Source organism: Brachyhypopomus gauderio, chromosome 4, assembly GCF_052324685.1.
Source record: "Brachyhypopomus gauderio isolate BG-103 chromosome 4, BGAUD_0.2, whole genome shotgun sequence".
Lineage (NCBI taxonomy): Eukaryota > Metazoa > Chordata > Actinopteri > Gymnotiformes > Hypopomidae > Brachyhypopomus > Brachyhypopomus gauderio.
Window position 1 is genome coordinate 23,908,017 of NC_135214.1, and position 17,270 is coordinate 23,925,286.

The 17,270-nt window shown below is 42.4% G+C and overlaps 1 protein-coding gene across 1 annotated transcript; it reads left to right on the top strand.

Moving 5' to 3' along the window:
• Positions 1-371: 371 nt before the first annotated feature.
• Positions 372-17,047, top strand: exosc10 (exosome component 10). The gene is made up of 25 exons (XM_077003188.1): positions 372-567; positions 747-883; positions 2,755-2,878; positions 3,265-3,366; positions 3,601-3,754; positions 4,049-4,157; positions 4,288-4,363; positions 4,489-4,599; positions 4,756-4,899; positions 5,171-5,361; positions 5,544-5,700; positions 5,801-5,949; positions 7,216-7,266; positions 7,504-7,615; positions 7,725-7,772; positions 7,876-7,951; positions 8,045-8,157; positions 8,404-8,496; positions 8,594-8,662; positions 9,409-9,502; positions 9,616-9,689; positions 13,926-14,127; positions 15,154-15,218; positions 15,351-15,424; positions 15,668-17,047. Exons 1-25 carry the CDS (start codon positions 445-447, stop codon positions 15,696-15,698), a joined length of 2,679 nt encoding a protein of 892 aa, XP_076859303.1. The 5' UTR covers positions 372-444; the 3' UTR covers positions 15,699-17,047.
• Positions 17,048-17,270: the final 223 nt, after the last annotated feature.

Sequence of the window (17,270 nt, forward strand, 5' to 3'; positions counted from 1 at the left end):
TTACTGGGCTATAGAATTAAATATAATTTGCTTGTTGTATCCTTGAGGTCCTTGAGCCCAAACTGAGTAATGTACCATAATTTATTTTGGTGCTTCTCGAGTCCCGAGTTTTTCCATTAGCATGGTGATTGAATTAAAATGGTACAGCCAGTAGGCATGAAAAAACTGAAATGGGGATGAAATATGCACAAACATTTCCATAGTACCAGCCTAGTAAGGAGATCTATTGAAACATATAGGAAAGTATTTACGATTAATCTGAACCTTTCACGTTACTGGTGGTTCAACGCGCCTCTCTGGCTTTAAGCCTCATTTCAAAGGCACCAAAAGGCGCCGCGTCCATGTCGTATGAATGCGACTTTGGTCCACAGAGGGCGCAGCAGTGCAGGGCGATCCAGAGAAGACGAGATCACCCGCTTTTCTCGCGATACTACGATTGTAAACATGGCTGCCTCCACGAGTGACGGTGGCAGCGCTGAGCAAAGTAATAATCCCACAACTAAAGATACGGCGCCGGGTACAGAAGAGTTTTGTCCAGGATTCAAAGACGTTGACGCATTTGTCAAGGTTAGTGAACCGTTATTCTGTTTTATTTCTGGCTAACGCGCTGTTTTCTTGTCTGGAAAACACACAACAACGTGGCTGGCTTAACTGGCGGTGTGTTTGCGTGTAAATGTCATGGTTGTGTGGAGACTGTACATCTGTACCAACACCGGGTCGTTAATGCTGCCATCGCCTTTTCTCAGCATGGACTGGGCGCCGTTGTCGCTGCTACGAAGGCGTCGGCGGCTCTGCCACAAACCGGAGATGAATTCGATTTTTACCGGAGCTTCCCAGCTTTCCAGGATTTCTGTGACCTACAAGGAGACCGACTGATACACGCGTAAGAGTTCACGTTTATACTCACTCTAGTATATCACACCACACACACACACACCCCAACTGATACACGCGTAAGAGTTCACGTTTACCTGCACGTTTATACTCACTCTAGTATATCACACCACACACACACCCACCCCAACTGATACACGCGTAAGAGTGCACGTTTACCTGCACGTTTATACTCACTCTAGTATATCACACCACACACACACCGACTGATACACGCGTAAGAGTTCACGTTTACCTGCTCGCTCACCTGCACGTTTACCTGCACGTTTATAGTCACTGTAGTGAATCACACCATACACACTGACTACTGTAAGACATCGCAGAAACACACATCTGCACCTCATACTAAACCCACTTGAATGCTTTTGCAGTATGGCATGAACAACCTCACGTAGCTGGATTCTGGAGGTCTAAAGTAATGTGATAATATTTATGTAATGTAATTATAGTGCTTGAAAAGTGACAGTGACAGTTATTTTGGAATGACTCTCCCACCTCACGCACACACGCCAATCCACTAAAGCTTTAGCCATTATCGTCCCATCTTAATTATTATAGTGTCCACATCATGATCATTAGATTTAGGTGACTTTTTCCAGCCTAAATGCTATGTTTTCTGATTATCTTATATATATATATATATATATATATATATATATATATATATATATATATATATATATATATATATAATAAAACCTTTCTGGATTTAAAATACAATCTTTCTTTCCTGTATGTAGGCTACCCATAAACTTGTGTATGCTGTAGCTGTTGCCCTGGGGAATGGGGGGTGGAGGGAGTCCTGATGTAAGGTGTATGAATTTGTTTTGGCTTGCCATATAATCTTTGGACAGTTTGGTGTGAAACCACACAGAGAAGCAGCAGTTAAAGGTGGGGTTCGTTTTAAACTGGCTCTGATTTTTCTCTGGCTTTTCTATTGGTCTATTTCACAAGACAGTAGTTTTATATTAGCCCGTTACCTCACAGTAGTTTTATATTAGCCCGTTACCTCACAGTAGTTTTATATTAGCCCGTTACCTCACAGTAGTTTTATATTAGCCCGTTACCTCACAGTAGTTTTATATTAGCCCGTTACCTCACAGTAGTTTTATATTAGCCCGTTACCTCACAGTAGTTTTATATTAGCCCGTTACCTCACAGTAGTTTTATATTAGCCCGTTACCTCACAGTAGTTTTATATTAGCCCGTTACCTCACAGTAGTGTTATATTAGCCCGTTACCTCACAGTAGTGTTATATTAGCCCGTTACCTCACAGTAGTGTTATATTAGCCCGTTACCTCACAGTAGCCTGTTGACTCACAGTAGTTTTATATTGGCCTGTTGGCTCACAGTAGTTTTATATTGGCCTGTTGGCTCACAGTAGTTTTATATTGGCCTGTTGGCTCACAGTAGTTTTATATTGGCCTGTTGGCTCACAGTAGTTTTATATTGGCCTGTTGGCTCACAGTAGTTTTATATTGGTCTGTTGGCTCACAGTAGTTTTATATTGGTCTGTTGGCTCACAGTAGTTTTATATTGGTCTGTTGGCTCACAGTTGTTTTATATTAGCCTGTGTTTGCTGACAGGATTTATATATTAGGCTGTTGCTTGACAGGATTTTAATATTGGTTACCTCACACACACAAACATACATACATCTCTCTCACACACACATGCTGTACATCTTTGCCCCGTACCCACTCCACACACACACACACACACACACACACACACAAACATACACACCTCTCTCAAACCCACTACACACACAGACTTACATCTCTTTTTAAGCACTATGTATTTCCTTCAGGAAATGCAAATCTAGTTACATTAATGTAATACCTATTTTTCCTATTCAGGATGAGTCAGCTTATGCAGCATCATGGCTGTAGGTCTCTCATGCGGGACCGGAACAAGTTGACCGGGCTGGAGGATCGCTTTGACCTGGTTGTGGAGTCCAACGACGTCATCCTGGAGAAAGTGGTACGGAAAAATCATGGAAATGGAAAAATCAGAGCCACTTCCCTTAATGAAACATAATCTGGTCTTCGCACAGGCAGGGTGGGGCTCTGTTTGTGTTTGCCAACACCACCTACACCATAAAGAGCTAAGAAATGCTGGAACAAAGAAGGCATTAAATAATCACTGTTCTCTTCCCTGGTTGTTGCCTATGTGACACTGTGCAGTGTTGTAGTGTTGCCAGTAATTCACGTGTTGCCTTCAAGATTACGTTCCAAGTGAAACTTGGAAGTGTCTTGAAGTTATTACATCCTGGTATTTTGGTGTACCCCTTCTCCTCAAGTCACCCTGCGTGTTCCAAAGCTGCAGGACAGATGTGTTCTAATTAGTTCCCCTCACCATGTGATCAGGGTATTTTGCTGGACGAGGCTTCTGGAGTGAGTCGTTCTCAGCCTGTGATGCCTGCTGGCTATCAGCCTCCCAAAATCGTTGTGTCTAGCTGGAATCGCAAGGTCAGTGTGTCAATGTTTTGTGCAAATTATTCTAAGATGGATGATACCAAACCAGTTATAATGGAGTTATAGCAGGTGTAGTTGACATTGAACCAGAATGGCTGCCATGAGTGTTTCCCCCCTGACTTTCTTCTCCTCTGCCGACTGTTTTTGTTGACATGCCCCTCTAATCAGCACCTTCTAGAAGCCACTGTGCTATGCAGGCTACTCCATCATATGTGCTCTTTGTCACAGGGAGATGGTCATGGGAAAGAAACCTTCTGCCTTCTCCAGGCCAGGAACATCCAGCGGCCCCAGCTGAAGTTCAAGGAGAAGGTGGACAACAGCAACATGCCCTTCATCTCTAAGATCTTCATCAAACCCAATGCCACAAAGCCGCTGCCCTCATGTGAGTGTAACCGAGAGCCCCCTGGTGGCCTGTACTATAATAACCATGTCAGAGTACTGTCTTGGGGCCATGGGACTGCACGTAAACCGTGTAATCGGCAAGACTGTTTCTACACTTGCACTGTGAGAAGTCTGACACTTTACCCTTATTCAGTTTAGTTCGTATAATAAATAGATATTTAAAATAGCCATGTCACAACATCAAAAAAAGAGAAAAGAAGGGGGGCTGGGTCCCCAAACTCTAAATAGCATAGTTTAACCTTTGTAACACAGTGCCTATGGCTGTCACTTGTAGATTTCACAAATAAACACCTGCGTAAGGAGAGGCCTGAGGATTTAGACGTACCTGCAGCACTGGCTGACTTCATCCACCAGATGCGTACACAGGAACACATGGATGACATGTAAGCCTCACCGGCCTGCTTCCCTGTCTTCTTTCTTTTCATTGTGCGTAAATTCTCTGCCAGCGCCCTCTGTGTTTAATATGAGGGCAGAACGGACCTGCTTTGACTCCAATGCTACGGTATCTTCTAGGTTCTCGCATCCTTATCAGCACGAGCTGGAACGTCTGGTCATGCCGGAGAGCCTGGGCCATAAACCTGAACCACAGGTGACCCTGTGATACTCCTCCTGAAAACCCTCCAACTCTTTGTGCCCAGCAGGTGTTGGTTGCGTTTTTTTTTTGTGTACAATGTCTTTGCTTCAGCCATCATACTTTGTCCATTTGTCTGTCAGATGTATAAACCACTCGCGGAGACGAGCTGTACGTTCATCGACACGTTAGAGGACCTGGTTGCTTTAAACGAGAAGCTGGCCAAGACAACAGAGTTCGCAGTGGATCTTGAGGTATGAACAAGTTTGTTTTTGCAGGTTTGACCTGTTAGGAATACCACACCGTGCAGACCTTATCCACTTCAGTACTGGGAACCTGTCCTGACTAATCATGCTACACCTCCCTCACTTTTGTGTTCACATTTTGTGCTTTTTGTCTCCTCTCTACAGCACCACTCCTACAGGAGCTTCCTGGGAATCACCTGCCTGATGCAGATCTCCACCCGAGAAGAGGACTTCATCATCGACACCCTGGAGCTCCGCAGTGAGATGTACATTCTGAACGAGAGCTTCACCGATCCCGCGATCGTCAAGGTGATTGGCCTACTGCGCTGTTTTTGACCAAAATGTTCAAACTTCTGGCAAATTAAAGAAGAATTAAGTATTTTCTGACTCACATTTACTAAACTACACGTTTTCATGCTGTCATACTGTGAGGCTCAACTGGGGTTCTCCAGCCCAAAGGATTGTATCATTTTGGAAGTGCTAGTTTTGGGCATAAAAATATGTTTTGCTCCTGTGGTTTAAGAAATTGAAGAAACCTCTGTTTGCCATGCGTGATATGTCAGCATTTCGTTATGTATAGGTTTTCCATGGTGCAGACATGGATATCGAGTGGCTTCAGAAGGACTTTGGTGTCTACGTGGTGAACATGTTTGACACACACCAAGCCGCCCGCTCCCTGAACCTGGGCAGAAACTCGCTGGACCATCTCCTCAAGATCTTCTGCAATGTGGATGCCAATAAGCGCTACCAGCTCGCCGACTGGAGAATCCGGTACTGCGGTTGTTTGAGTTTGTTTCATTTTGGGGTTGTGTTTTAACTTCCTTCTGAACACAGCACTGTTTGCAATACTACAGAATATGTACTATCTATAGTATATTATCCTTACTGTGTATAATTGTGTATAATTCTTCTCCATTACCTACTGTTGTGTGTTTGTGTGTGACTCCTGCCAGTCCCTTGCCAGACGAGATGATGAATTACGCTCAGGGTGACACTCACTACCTGCTCTATGTATATGATCGACTAAGAGCGGACCTGTTTGATGCGGCCAATGGACAACCCAGCTTGGTACAGGTTGTTTGGTCCAAGAGCAGAGACCTCTCGCTCAAGGTACACCCATCTGTACAGTTATGACTGAAAAACACGATTGCCATTATATTTTAACATTGTCCATAAATCAGGTTGTAATGTGTGTCTACCCTTTGCTCAGAAATACATGAAGCCCATCTTCACCGAGGACTCGTACATGGAGCCTTACCGGAAGCAGAAGAAGAGTTTCAACAGTCAGCAGCTGGTGGCCTTCCGTCTGCTGTACGGCTGGCGTGACAAGCTGGCGAGGGAGGAGGACGAGAGTACTGGGTAATCAGACCTCCACCCTTCCTCAGACCCCACATAACATCAGACCTCCACCACCACACCCTTACTCGGACCCTACATAACATCAGACCTCCCCCACTACACCCTTCCTCAGACCCCACATAACATCAGACCTCCCCCACCACACCCTTACTCAGACCCCACATAACATCAGACCTCCCCCACCACACCCTTACTCAGACCCCACATAACATCAGACCTCCCCCACCACACCCTTACTCAGACCCTACATAACATCAGACCTCCCCCACCACACCCTTACTCAGACCCCACATAACATCAGACCTCCCCCACCACACCCTTCCTCAGACCCCACATAACATCAGACCTCCACCACCACACCCTTACTCAGACCCTACATAACATCAGACCTCCCCCACTACACCCTTCCTCAGACCCCACATAACATCAGACCTCCCCCACCACACCCTTACTCAGACCCCACATAACATCAGACCTCCCCCACTACACCCTTACTCAGACCCCACATAACATCAGACCTCCCCCACTACATCCTTCCTCAGACCCCACATAACATCAGACCTCCCCCACCACGCCCTTCCTCAGACCCTACATAACATCAGACCTCCCCCACCACGCCCTTACTCAGACCCCACATAACATCAGACCTCCCCCACTACATCCTTCCTCAGACCCCACATAACATCAGACCTCCCCCACTACACCCTTCCTAATATGTAAATATAAAAGACCCCACATAACATCAGACCTCCCCCACTACACCCTTCCTAATATGTAAATATAAAAGACCCCACATAACATCAGACCTCCCCCACTACACCCTTCCTAATATGTAAATATAAAAGACCCCACATAACATCAGATCTCCCCCACTACACCCTTCCTAATATGTAAATATAAAAGACCCCACATAACATCAGATCTCCCCCACTACACCCTTCCTAATATGTAAATATAAAAGACCCCACATAACATCAGATCTCCCCCACTACACCCTTCCTAATATGTAAATATAAAAGACCCCACATAACATCAGACCTCCCCCACTACACCCTTCCTTAGACCCCACGTACCATAACAAGGGAAGAGCTGCCCACTAGCATAGCTAAATCGATTAGAACATCAGCGCTATTATATTGGTGGACAATGACAGGAGATTCTTAAAAACAAAAAAAAAAACTAAACACAGGTCTGATGCATGTTTTGTTTGTTGTCATTTTAATGCTTGTTGGTACACGTTTTGAACCTTTTTCTTTAACCTTGCAGCTACATCTTGCCCAATCACATGTTGACGAAGATCGCTGAGGAGTTGCCCAAGTGAGTTCTCGCACACCACCACCTGTGCCATGGTCACTTTCGGCTCCTAAACTGCATGTGCACACCTTACATAACAATTGACCGTGTACCTTGAGTAGTTTTCCCTTGTTTCATACACACGCCGACTCATTGCTAGTGTTAGCGTCGTTAGCCATACTGGTCCTCAGCGAGCTAACGCTCCTAGCGTTAGCGTGGTTAGCCGAGCGCTGCTCTGACCTGCCTCTTGTCCGGTTGAAGGGAGCCCCAAGGCATCGTGGCGTGCTGCAATCCCACCCCGCCACTGGTGCGGCAGCAGCTCAACGAGCTCCACCAGCTCATCAAGCAAGCGCGGGAGATCCCGCTGCTTAAGGTGAGCTACGCAGAGCCCCGCTGGAGCTCGGCCACCGCCGCTGCTCGTCCGCCTTTTCCATGCCGGCTCCAGTAGTTCTGTTTAATTTATTTATTTTACATCTCCGCAGGCTGAGGTTCATGCAGAAAAAAAGAAGTCTGTTACCCAGAAAAGACAGGTATTTGAATTTGTTAGTGCTGCTACACAACCGTATGTGTGTGTTTAAGAGGATAAGGGGAAAATTCTGATTAGTTTTCTTCAAATAATTATTTATTTTTCAGTCTCCGTCGACTTTGTTTGGCCCCCATGATGTTTCTCATGTGTCCGAGACCAGCTTTATAGAGCTCTCTTCTCATGGTATGCCACAAGTGTTTGTCACCTGCTGATATGCAGTTTTTATTTAGGATTTCTACATATAGTTAACATTTTTTTTTCCTGATGTTCAAATAGAAACCCCAATCAAAGATGGAGTCCTGTTCTCTGAGGAAGAGGACACGAATCTCAGTGGTGACATGAAGTCTCTTAGTGGGCTCGTAGCTGCTGCGAAAATCACTCTCTTTGCAGTAAGAACATGTGTGGCACATTTTGTACAGTTGAACAGACCAACCAAACAATTAGCTACTTTGACATAAATGCAACTTGGGAAGGACTGTCTCCAGGACAGCTGTGGTATTAAAAGGCACTAGTATTGGTTAGTGGCTATATGGTGCGTGCTCCTTTAACCCCACCAAATCACTAGGAAATCTGTTTGGTTGTTTTCTGGAAATGGATTGTAAAGGATATTTGTGGTTTTGCTGTGTCTCTTGAAGGAGGAAGAGGATACAGACGACTCTGGTCACCTCACAGTGGCTCAGCAGAAGGCACACAGCATCATGGACTCTTTTGATAACCCCTTCCGAATGGTACAGAGCTTGCTGTTTGACGCTTCACACCGTAGCGCAGTCTCAGTCATCAGTCATTGACCCTGATGTTCCCTGATGTTTGTTGTCTTGTTTGCAGTATTTGCCCTCGAAGGATATTCACATCTCCAAAAATGCAAAGTATGACCCTTCGTCGAAGATTTATGAGGTAAATATTAGTATTGGACAGTCCTCAGGAGTACTCAACAGTGTACAAGCTCTACTGGTCTTTTTCTGCATAAAATGTTGCTCAAATTGTTTTAACGTTTTGACCTCAAGAAACACTGGGAAAGTTTTAGACATGACGTTTTTTGCCAGCAGCCATCTGGTACATTGGGGCAATTTATTTCAGATTTGGCAAACCTTGCAGAAAGCTTTGTGAGAGCTTATATTTGATCCCACAGCCATTTTTTAAAAAAAGGTACAACAGCATATCCTAGAGAGGGTGATCTGAGTGATGTCTGTTAGCTGCTTCTGTGGATCCACTAGGACAGCAGAATCTCCTCAGGCCAGTGCATTATGGCACTTTTCATTTCCCAGACTTCCATTTTCATTACTTTCAAAATTATTTACTTATTTTTCTTATGGAAATGAAATCCGTGTATTTTCTGGCTGTGATCTGAGGAACTGCTTTTTGTCATAGGCTCTTGTTTTCTTCTCAATCAGTTAAATGAGTATTTAATATAACACTTAGTCATTGAATAATCTGGGAGTTAATAATGGTAGCGAACTAAATGAAAGCCAGTAAGCATTTGAATAATATACCGGTTGACCCTTGTTGGCTTTAATGAATTATTGAGTGCTTCTGGCTAAAACACGTCTTTAATTCACCGTGCTCTGACTTTGATTGAGCTTCATCAGACCGAGGTCGTGCGGTCCTTGTTTAACTGGTTGTGCTCCGCTGATCTAATCTAGATCAGTAATCGGTGGAAGTTGCAGAGTGTGGAGCAGCAGCAGAAGGAGGTGCAGGCTAAACGACAGGAGCAGGAGCAAGCGAGGAGAGCTCGAGGTACCGCCGTGCTCACGGACCCCCCCCACAATACGACAGCTACACCACTGCAGGTCTGCTCGTCTTTGGAGGATTTTGTGTGAGTGTGTGTATGTGTGTGTCCTTTCTTTCAGAGGAGCGTAAAAAGGCCAAACAGAGCTATCAACAGTCGCTGCAGAACGTCAGTACAGTTAGGCAACAAGTTATGGTGAGTCCCTTCAGAACATCTTCGTTTCACATCACTGTTCACGTCATAGCCCATCTGTGGAGCTAATTCAGTGCTGGCTGTGTAGGGTCTGCCGGCACCTCAACAAACCAAAACTGCACCTGCACTTTGCATTTAACTTTGCCTGCTGATTTTTGATTGGCTTACAATTGCCAGTGGGAGGGGGGAAATGAGATAAATCAGAAAAAGAAAATCATGCATAAGTGCAAATTTGAAACACACGTGCTGAACATGTTTTAATGATCCATTTGAAGATGTTCCTTACAATTGGACTAACAAAATTCCGCTCTGCACCAGCATGTGGTACTGTGGGTCCATTTTCACAACTGATAAACAGAAGATGTTTTACAGTACGACTGTCCCAATTCTCACCCTAAGCCCTAAGTTTCTTGAAGTGTACACTTTCATGTCAAGGCTGCTGAACCGTGATCTGCCCTTATTTGCCGCCATGGTGGGTTTAGCGGCCCCTGCTGCTTCCTCTGGCGCTATAGCGAACTCCGTGGTGTTTCTCCATTTTTGAGGAGTCTGTGGTTTATCAAAGAAACATCATGGGATTTCAGTGGAACATGGCTGCCTCTGGTCTTGCTGTATGATGCGGACTAGAGAGTGATGAAGTGCTTATAGGAGGAGCTCTTGAAACCTCTTGCAGCCATGCACACCTGAATCAGTTCATTGGTGAGGTCCATCTCTTTATGGTGTTCCTGCACAATCTTCACTTCCGACTAACCAATCCAGTGCAGCCTTTTAGTGAGTCTGTTCTCTTCTGAATGTACCCAGAGCATCATATGCTGTCGGAGATGGTAAATAATTCATCACAATCTTAAGATGAGGAGAAAATCAGAGTTTTCATTTCTGCTAGTGAAAGGCTTGCAGCCCGATTTAACAAGCTCTCTTCTTTAAATACTTACTCTAAGTCAATACCGGTGATTACTTATTAAAATTGAAAGGGGAGTCTCTACCAGAAGTCGGAGGAGGAATTCCTGAAAACAAGGAAGGCACTGATATGGTTCTTTTTCTAAACAACCAGAGGTGTCAATTCCAGGTTCAGAAAGTAAAAGTCCTCACCAGGATTTTGCTCAGGCTTCCTGGATTGTGTTGATTCCACTAATTTTACCTGGATTGCACTAATTTGAAAATCTAGCAAGCTTGAGCAAAATCCTGGTGAGGACTTTTACGTTCTGAACCTGGAATTGACACCTCTGCAAACAACCTATTCAAAAATACAATTGACTTCACCTGCTGACCGTGACCTCTGAATCGAACGGGCACATCAGGCGCCGACACAGAAACCGGATAACATACAGGGGAAGTCCCGCTCCATTGTGGCCAAGTTTTAAAGTTATTGCACAAAAGAGGAGATTCTTCAGAAAATATGGCAGAAGAAAATTTTATTCTGTGATGAAACACATTTCTTTGTTGACCATGACTTTCCTACTGAAATACTTAAACGCAAGGAATACGTGAATGTTAAAAAAATAATAATAATAATAATAATATTAATTTCCACTTCTATAGCGCCTTTCAAAGTACCCAAGGACGCTGTACAGAGAAATACAAAAAACAAAAACACAGACAAGAACAGACAATAAAAAAGAAAAAAGAAAATCCCATAGAACAGACCTAAGTTGAGGAAGTTGTGAGAAAATGTTGATTAAATAGGTGGGTCTTTAGTTGAGCCTTGAATGCGTTAAGAGATGGTAACAGACGGAGGGAGAGGGGAAGAGAGTTCCAGAGAGTAGGAGCCGCCACACTGAAAGATCGACCACCCATGGTGCTTAACTTGAATCTAGGAACAACTAAGAGTTAAATAAAGTGTTGAAGAATGAACGAATAAGATTTCAGACTCCATATCCAACAAAGATGTGGGTGTTCTTTGAGGACGGCACACACCTTTATCAAGACGTGGAAGAGGCGACAAGAGACATGGTTGCCCGTGGACTCTGGGTGGCAGTCACGACACCTGCAGTAGCCCAGGATCATGAAGATTCAGCTTCTATCGTCCTGGCAGAGGGCGAGTGGACGCCAAGTGCGCAGTAGTAGCCAGGAACATGACCCCAAAGTAACGGGAGATAACACACAGAAAGCCCGTCATGCACGACTCAAGATAAAGCTCCAGGGATTCAGAAGAACAGTGTCGAACGAGAACTGATGCCCCACGGTCACTCCATAAAGTCAGTTATGTTCCATCAAAGATGTATCTTCCTCATGATAGTTTGAGGTTCCCATCCCCCTTCTTTGAGTTACCTTGATTAAAGGTCGAGATAGCCAAATGTTACTTCTCTCCCCCCCCCCCCCCCCCTCCCTTTTTTTTTTTTATTAAACATTTACACTTGCATCCTCATTAATACGAATGTTTGCTAGTATGTTGACTCTATACAGGGCCCCTTCCTCACAAAGAGGTGGAACATCTCCCTACTGGGACGTAGACTAGACAAGGGGCCACAGGACACTCTCTGTGAGAGCCTTAGTCTTCGCAAAAACAGGATAGAACACGTGTTTCCAAGTTTATGTTTCCTTTTACTTTTTGCTTGGTACTGTTTTTTTTTTGTTGCTTGGAACGGTTGAGAAACAGTTCCGAAATAAGTTTCTGTGACATAGGATCTATTGACCTGTTGGTCATGTGTCTGTGAAATTCATATTGGTGAGAAAACATGTAAAACATTGTGGAGATTAAACACAAATGCCCTAAACAATCCACAGTTTGTTACCCAGATGAAATGGAAAATAAAACGGTTCCTAGAGGAAAATGAAAGGGGGGAGGTTGACCCAGCAATAGAGTGGGATGCTTTAAAAGCAGTCATTCATAGGAAAATCATATCCTGGTGTGCCTATAATAAGAAAATTAAACAATAAAACATTTCAGAACTAAATAAAGAACAAAAAAATCTTGAAGTAAAACTTAACACGTTGAACAGAATAAAATACCAGCTCTCTTAGTAAGTCTAGATGTTGACGTTTTGGACCACTTTGGCATGCACCCAAACTTCATTAACGAATAAAAATTAATGGAGGTCTCTCAGACACAATTATATTACAGCGAGTTACACGGCAAGGATCCCTATTTCACCACTGCTTTTTACCTTGTATATTGAACCCCTCACACAATGGTTAAGACAGACAGAAGACATCAGAGGGATCACTATAAATGAGGAGGAACACAAAGTAGCTTTATACGCGGATGACATTTTGATATATTTACGTGATCCCTCTAAAACATTTTTCAAATCAATGTCCTTGTTACAAAAAGTCAGTGGAAATGTACAAACTCCCAGACGTGGTGGGAATTTAACGTGAAATGTCTCATTCGTTTTTTCATATCTCCAAAGCAACAAGCATATCTAGATGTGGGAAGAGATAGTTGTTGGAGGTGGTGTGGGTCTCGGGAAGCTGATCATTGGCATGTATTTTGGGTATGCCCCAAAATAAAACCATGTTGAACAGAGATTCATAAAACGTTAATTATTATGTTTAATGATATTATACCATTGTAGTTCTATCACTTATTTCTGGGGAATTGTGACTTCCCAATTGGCTTTGCTGATAAATATTTATTTTCCATTCTCACATCCGCTTGTAAAAAAACACTTACGAGACATTGGCTGCTTCCCGAGCCCCCCACAATCTCAGAATGGATAAACATTGTGAATGAGATATACTTAATGGAAGCAATTAAGTTTTCCATTCGAATCAATAAAAGTATATTTATCTGCCTATGGAGTAAGTGGGTTAGATGTATAAAACCTAATTAGGCCCATTAGAGTTTGTGGGGGTACAACACTGACGACCCCTCTATCTTACTTATCTCACTTCTCTTTTGTTTTGATGGTCTCTCCCTCATGTCCGATACTTGCATAGTTAAAACAATTTGGTTGATCAACACATTATATAATGTACTGACTTCTTTCTCCCTAACTGTTCTAAGTTTATAAATAGTTCAAATATCCAGTGAAAAAAACGAACAATAAATGTATATATGTATATGCAGGTATATGTATATACCCTTTCCTTGTAACCATTGATGCTTGTCTCCAATTAAATAAAAACAAAACATAAAAAAGATGAGGAGAAAATCTTATTTTTGGAGTAGCTAAAATATACACTGCACACAGAGTATGCACAGTGTTTGTGAAATGGCCTGTTTGGTGGTTGTTTTTGGTGCTGAACTGACTGCATAATGACCTCAGCCTGCATGTTTTATTTTGCACTTTCCATCACCAGGAATCAAAACAAGGAGGGCAGAAGAGGGAAAGGGTTGCGAGTGAAGCTGGAGTAGAAACTACCAAACCTCACAAGAAGGTCATGAAGAGTGAGGAGGAGACACCAGTTGCATCTGCCACGCAGGAACAGGCTGAAGATTCAAATCCATCCATGTTCTTCACACCCTACGACTACAGCCAATCAACTTTAAAAGTTTTCGCTGGTATGAAAAGACCTTTCTCCTACAAGTTTGCTAGGAAGTTGGTGAATGCACGCCAGACAGCTTAGCCGGTGCACTGCATTGCATATGTGCTTAGCTTGTCTCTGCATTATAGCCATTCAAAAATTACTTCCAATTGCTTCAGGCTCTGGGACGCCTCGGAGCACCAACACGCCTTGGATTTTAAAGATGATCTTAACGTCATCTTTTGCAAAGTGTGGCTGTCCTCGTGATGCCATTAAATACGTCTTACCTCTTTCTGCTCTCCCGCCCACCTCTTCCATAGGGACCGCTTTCCCCCTTTCATGCAGGGGTGTCGAACTCGAGGCCCGCGGGCCAAATGTGGCCAGCTGCGTCATTTTATGTGACCCACGAGAGCTTTAAAAGCCTAATTATCTTTAACTTTTATTTTTTTTATTTTATTTTTTTTTTTTAAATACGTACAGTGACCAAAAACGTAATTTCTCACAATTATTACCCACGAAGTGACGGCATCTCGACACTGCAGTGTTTCCACATCGATTTGATTTGCCCAATAAGTGTAATTGAGAAATACAAATAATGATCCCAAAATGTCCAGGAAAAGAAAAAATTATGCAGATGGAAGGGTGTTTCAAGAAAGAGAGGAAAGCTATTTTCACAGTTTTTATATTTTATAAATTTACAGTTTAAACATAAGTTTTGAACAAAGTAAATGTGATGTTATTTTTCTTTTGACTTGGATAGTTTGATCGTTGATTGATGGAGTAATGTGGGTTTCATAACCTAACAAATTAAAAGGATTTATGTTATAATAACAGAGCAACAAGCAAACATTTTTACATCTATGCAAATATATATGGTATATTGTTTCTTGAATAAGTAATAAATTCAGAGTTATTTAACATTAAGGAGTAGTTACATTTATAAGTTAAATATGGTCCTCTGTGGGCAATGATTATGCTGATGTTGCCCGGGGTGAAAATGAGTTTGACACACCTGGTTTAATGTGTGAACCACTGTTTCACAAATGTTTAATTTGCTTGTCAGGAGGAAAATCCAAAGACTCCACCCAGTTTGATCCCAACAGGCAGGCCCACGAGCGCAAACGGAAGGTGATGTTACTACACGCTGTGTGTCTCATCCTCACACGGGCCCACCGAGATTCAGACACGTTCATTTGATCTATACTGAATGCAGGGAGGAGAAAAAGTGAATTAAAAAGCTTCTTTTTTTTTCTTCCTCAGAAAAACCCAAAAGGACAGAAGCAGAATGCCGCTGGAGGCAGGAGCATGTCCTATATGCCTGCAAAATCAGAGAGGTAAAGGAATTTACTAGTGGGCTAGGATTGAGTCCTACATGCCTGCATATGCTTGTGAATATACTAGTGCATATACGATTTGGTGCATGTAAGGTTGCTTCCGTAACCACAGATGGAGTATTGTGCAGTATTGTTCATTATATGTATATAATGCATATTATATGTAATATATATTATTTGTCTATATATAATTTATACATATGTAATTCATAAATATGCATGTTTTTATGCATGTATTTTCAGAGGATTTCGTCATAACTGGCCCAGAAGATAGAAGCCTTGGTGCATACTTGGCTCCTTTACTTAAAGGCTCCAAGTACCAGTTTTCCTTCTCCAAGTTCTTTTCTTATTTTAAGAATGTGGACTATTTTTTATCAAAATATTTCATGTAGCACATTTGGAAAAGGCTACATTGTGTTCCAACCAATTTCTGAAAACTATTAAAATGACATTTAAGAGTTTGCTGTGCATTTCTGTGTCACAGGAAGGGAAGAAATGAGTGATTGGGAGATGTCCTCACATTTGAAAAGGAATCAACTTGGTTAAAAACAAGTACAACAAGACTTTCTGATGGGGTGCAGGATATGGCACTGGTTAAAAAAAAAACTGCTCTATATTTTTTCTGTCAAACCATAAATCTACATACTGTAACATATTAAGAAGAGCATGACTGAGTTGCCCTAAGGTGGAACACTTGATACATCATTACATCAACTGTTTAGATAGGAGGAGGATAAAGAAGTTTTTATAATGTTAAATATGCATATTGCATATTTGTGTGTTAATAGAGGGATAGTAGTGTCAAGTTTTAGTGTACATTTATTTACAATAAATAAAAAACAAGTTTAGCATGTTTCAAACAAACCAGAGGGTTATTTCAGAAAGTGGGTTTAGCAAAACCAAGGCCAGAATAAGATTTTATTTTCCTTTCTTCGGGGCAATAAACATAACGTAAGGCATTTCCTTTTGATGTCATTAGCTGAGCATAAATGGGCATAAATCTGAAAGCCAAGATCTCCATGTAATTTTATTGTATTATGTATTGTATTATTGTATCCATGTAAATTGTTTATTATACCCTGCACAGACCTTCATTCCTACTACTGCATCTTCAGTAGTAAATGTGGATGTACAAAACATATATTTTAATTCAAGGCGTTATTTAACAATATATTTGCTTTCTCCACTAATTTTATGTATAATAGTTATAAATATTATGTCATCAATAGCCTAATAGTAATTGGCTATGTGATGCATTCCAGGCTGCAACACATTTGAACAAGGTATATCGCATCAGAGTCATGCTACTGTCACATCAGGTCATTGTCTTATAATCACGTTTGCTCCCATGTGATTAAGACACAGTTCTTCTCCCTGCTGTCTCCTATGATACCAGAGGCAGGATTAGGTGTAAATGTAGGCCAGGCCACATTCCAGTGCCTGGTTGATGAGTGGTCAACTTGGAGAAGGCATGACATTTTATTGTGGTTTGCTTACTACAACAGTCACCCTACCACAGGCCTACCACAGTGACCCAGAAGAAGAAAACAAGGTGGAGAAGGTGAAGTTCTTAAGACACCCTGCTTGCATTAAACTACTAATCAATAAATGTTTAAAACCATCACTATCCCCATGGATAAATATAAAGATGGTAGTAAAGACTACTGAAAAGGGGGACTCGTTTTCGTGTCATGTGAATCTGTAATCTCCCACCCAATTTCCAAGATCCCATGACCCTAACTCCTAAAACATTCCCTCTCCTGCATTTACACATTAATTGATGGTGGTCCTGAAATTGTATTCTGAAATGCACCCCACACCCACTAAATAATTAAATAATCTGCAG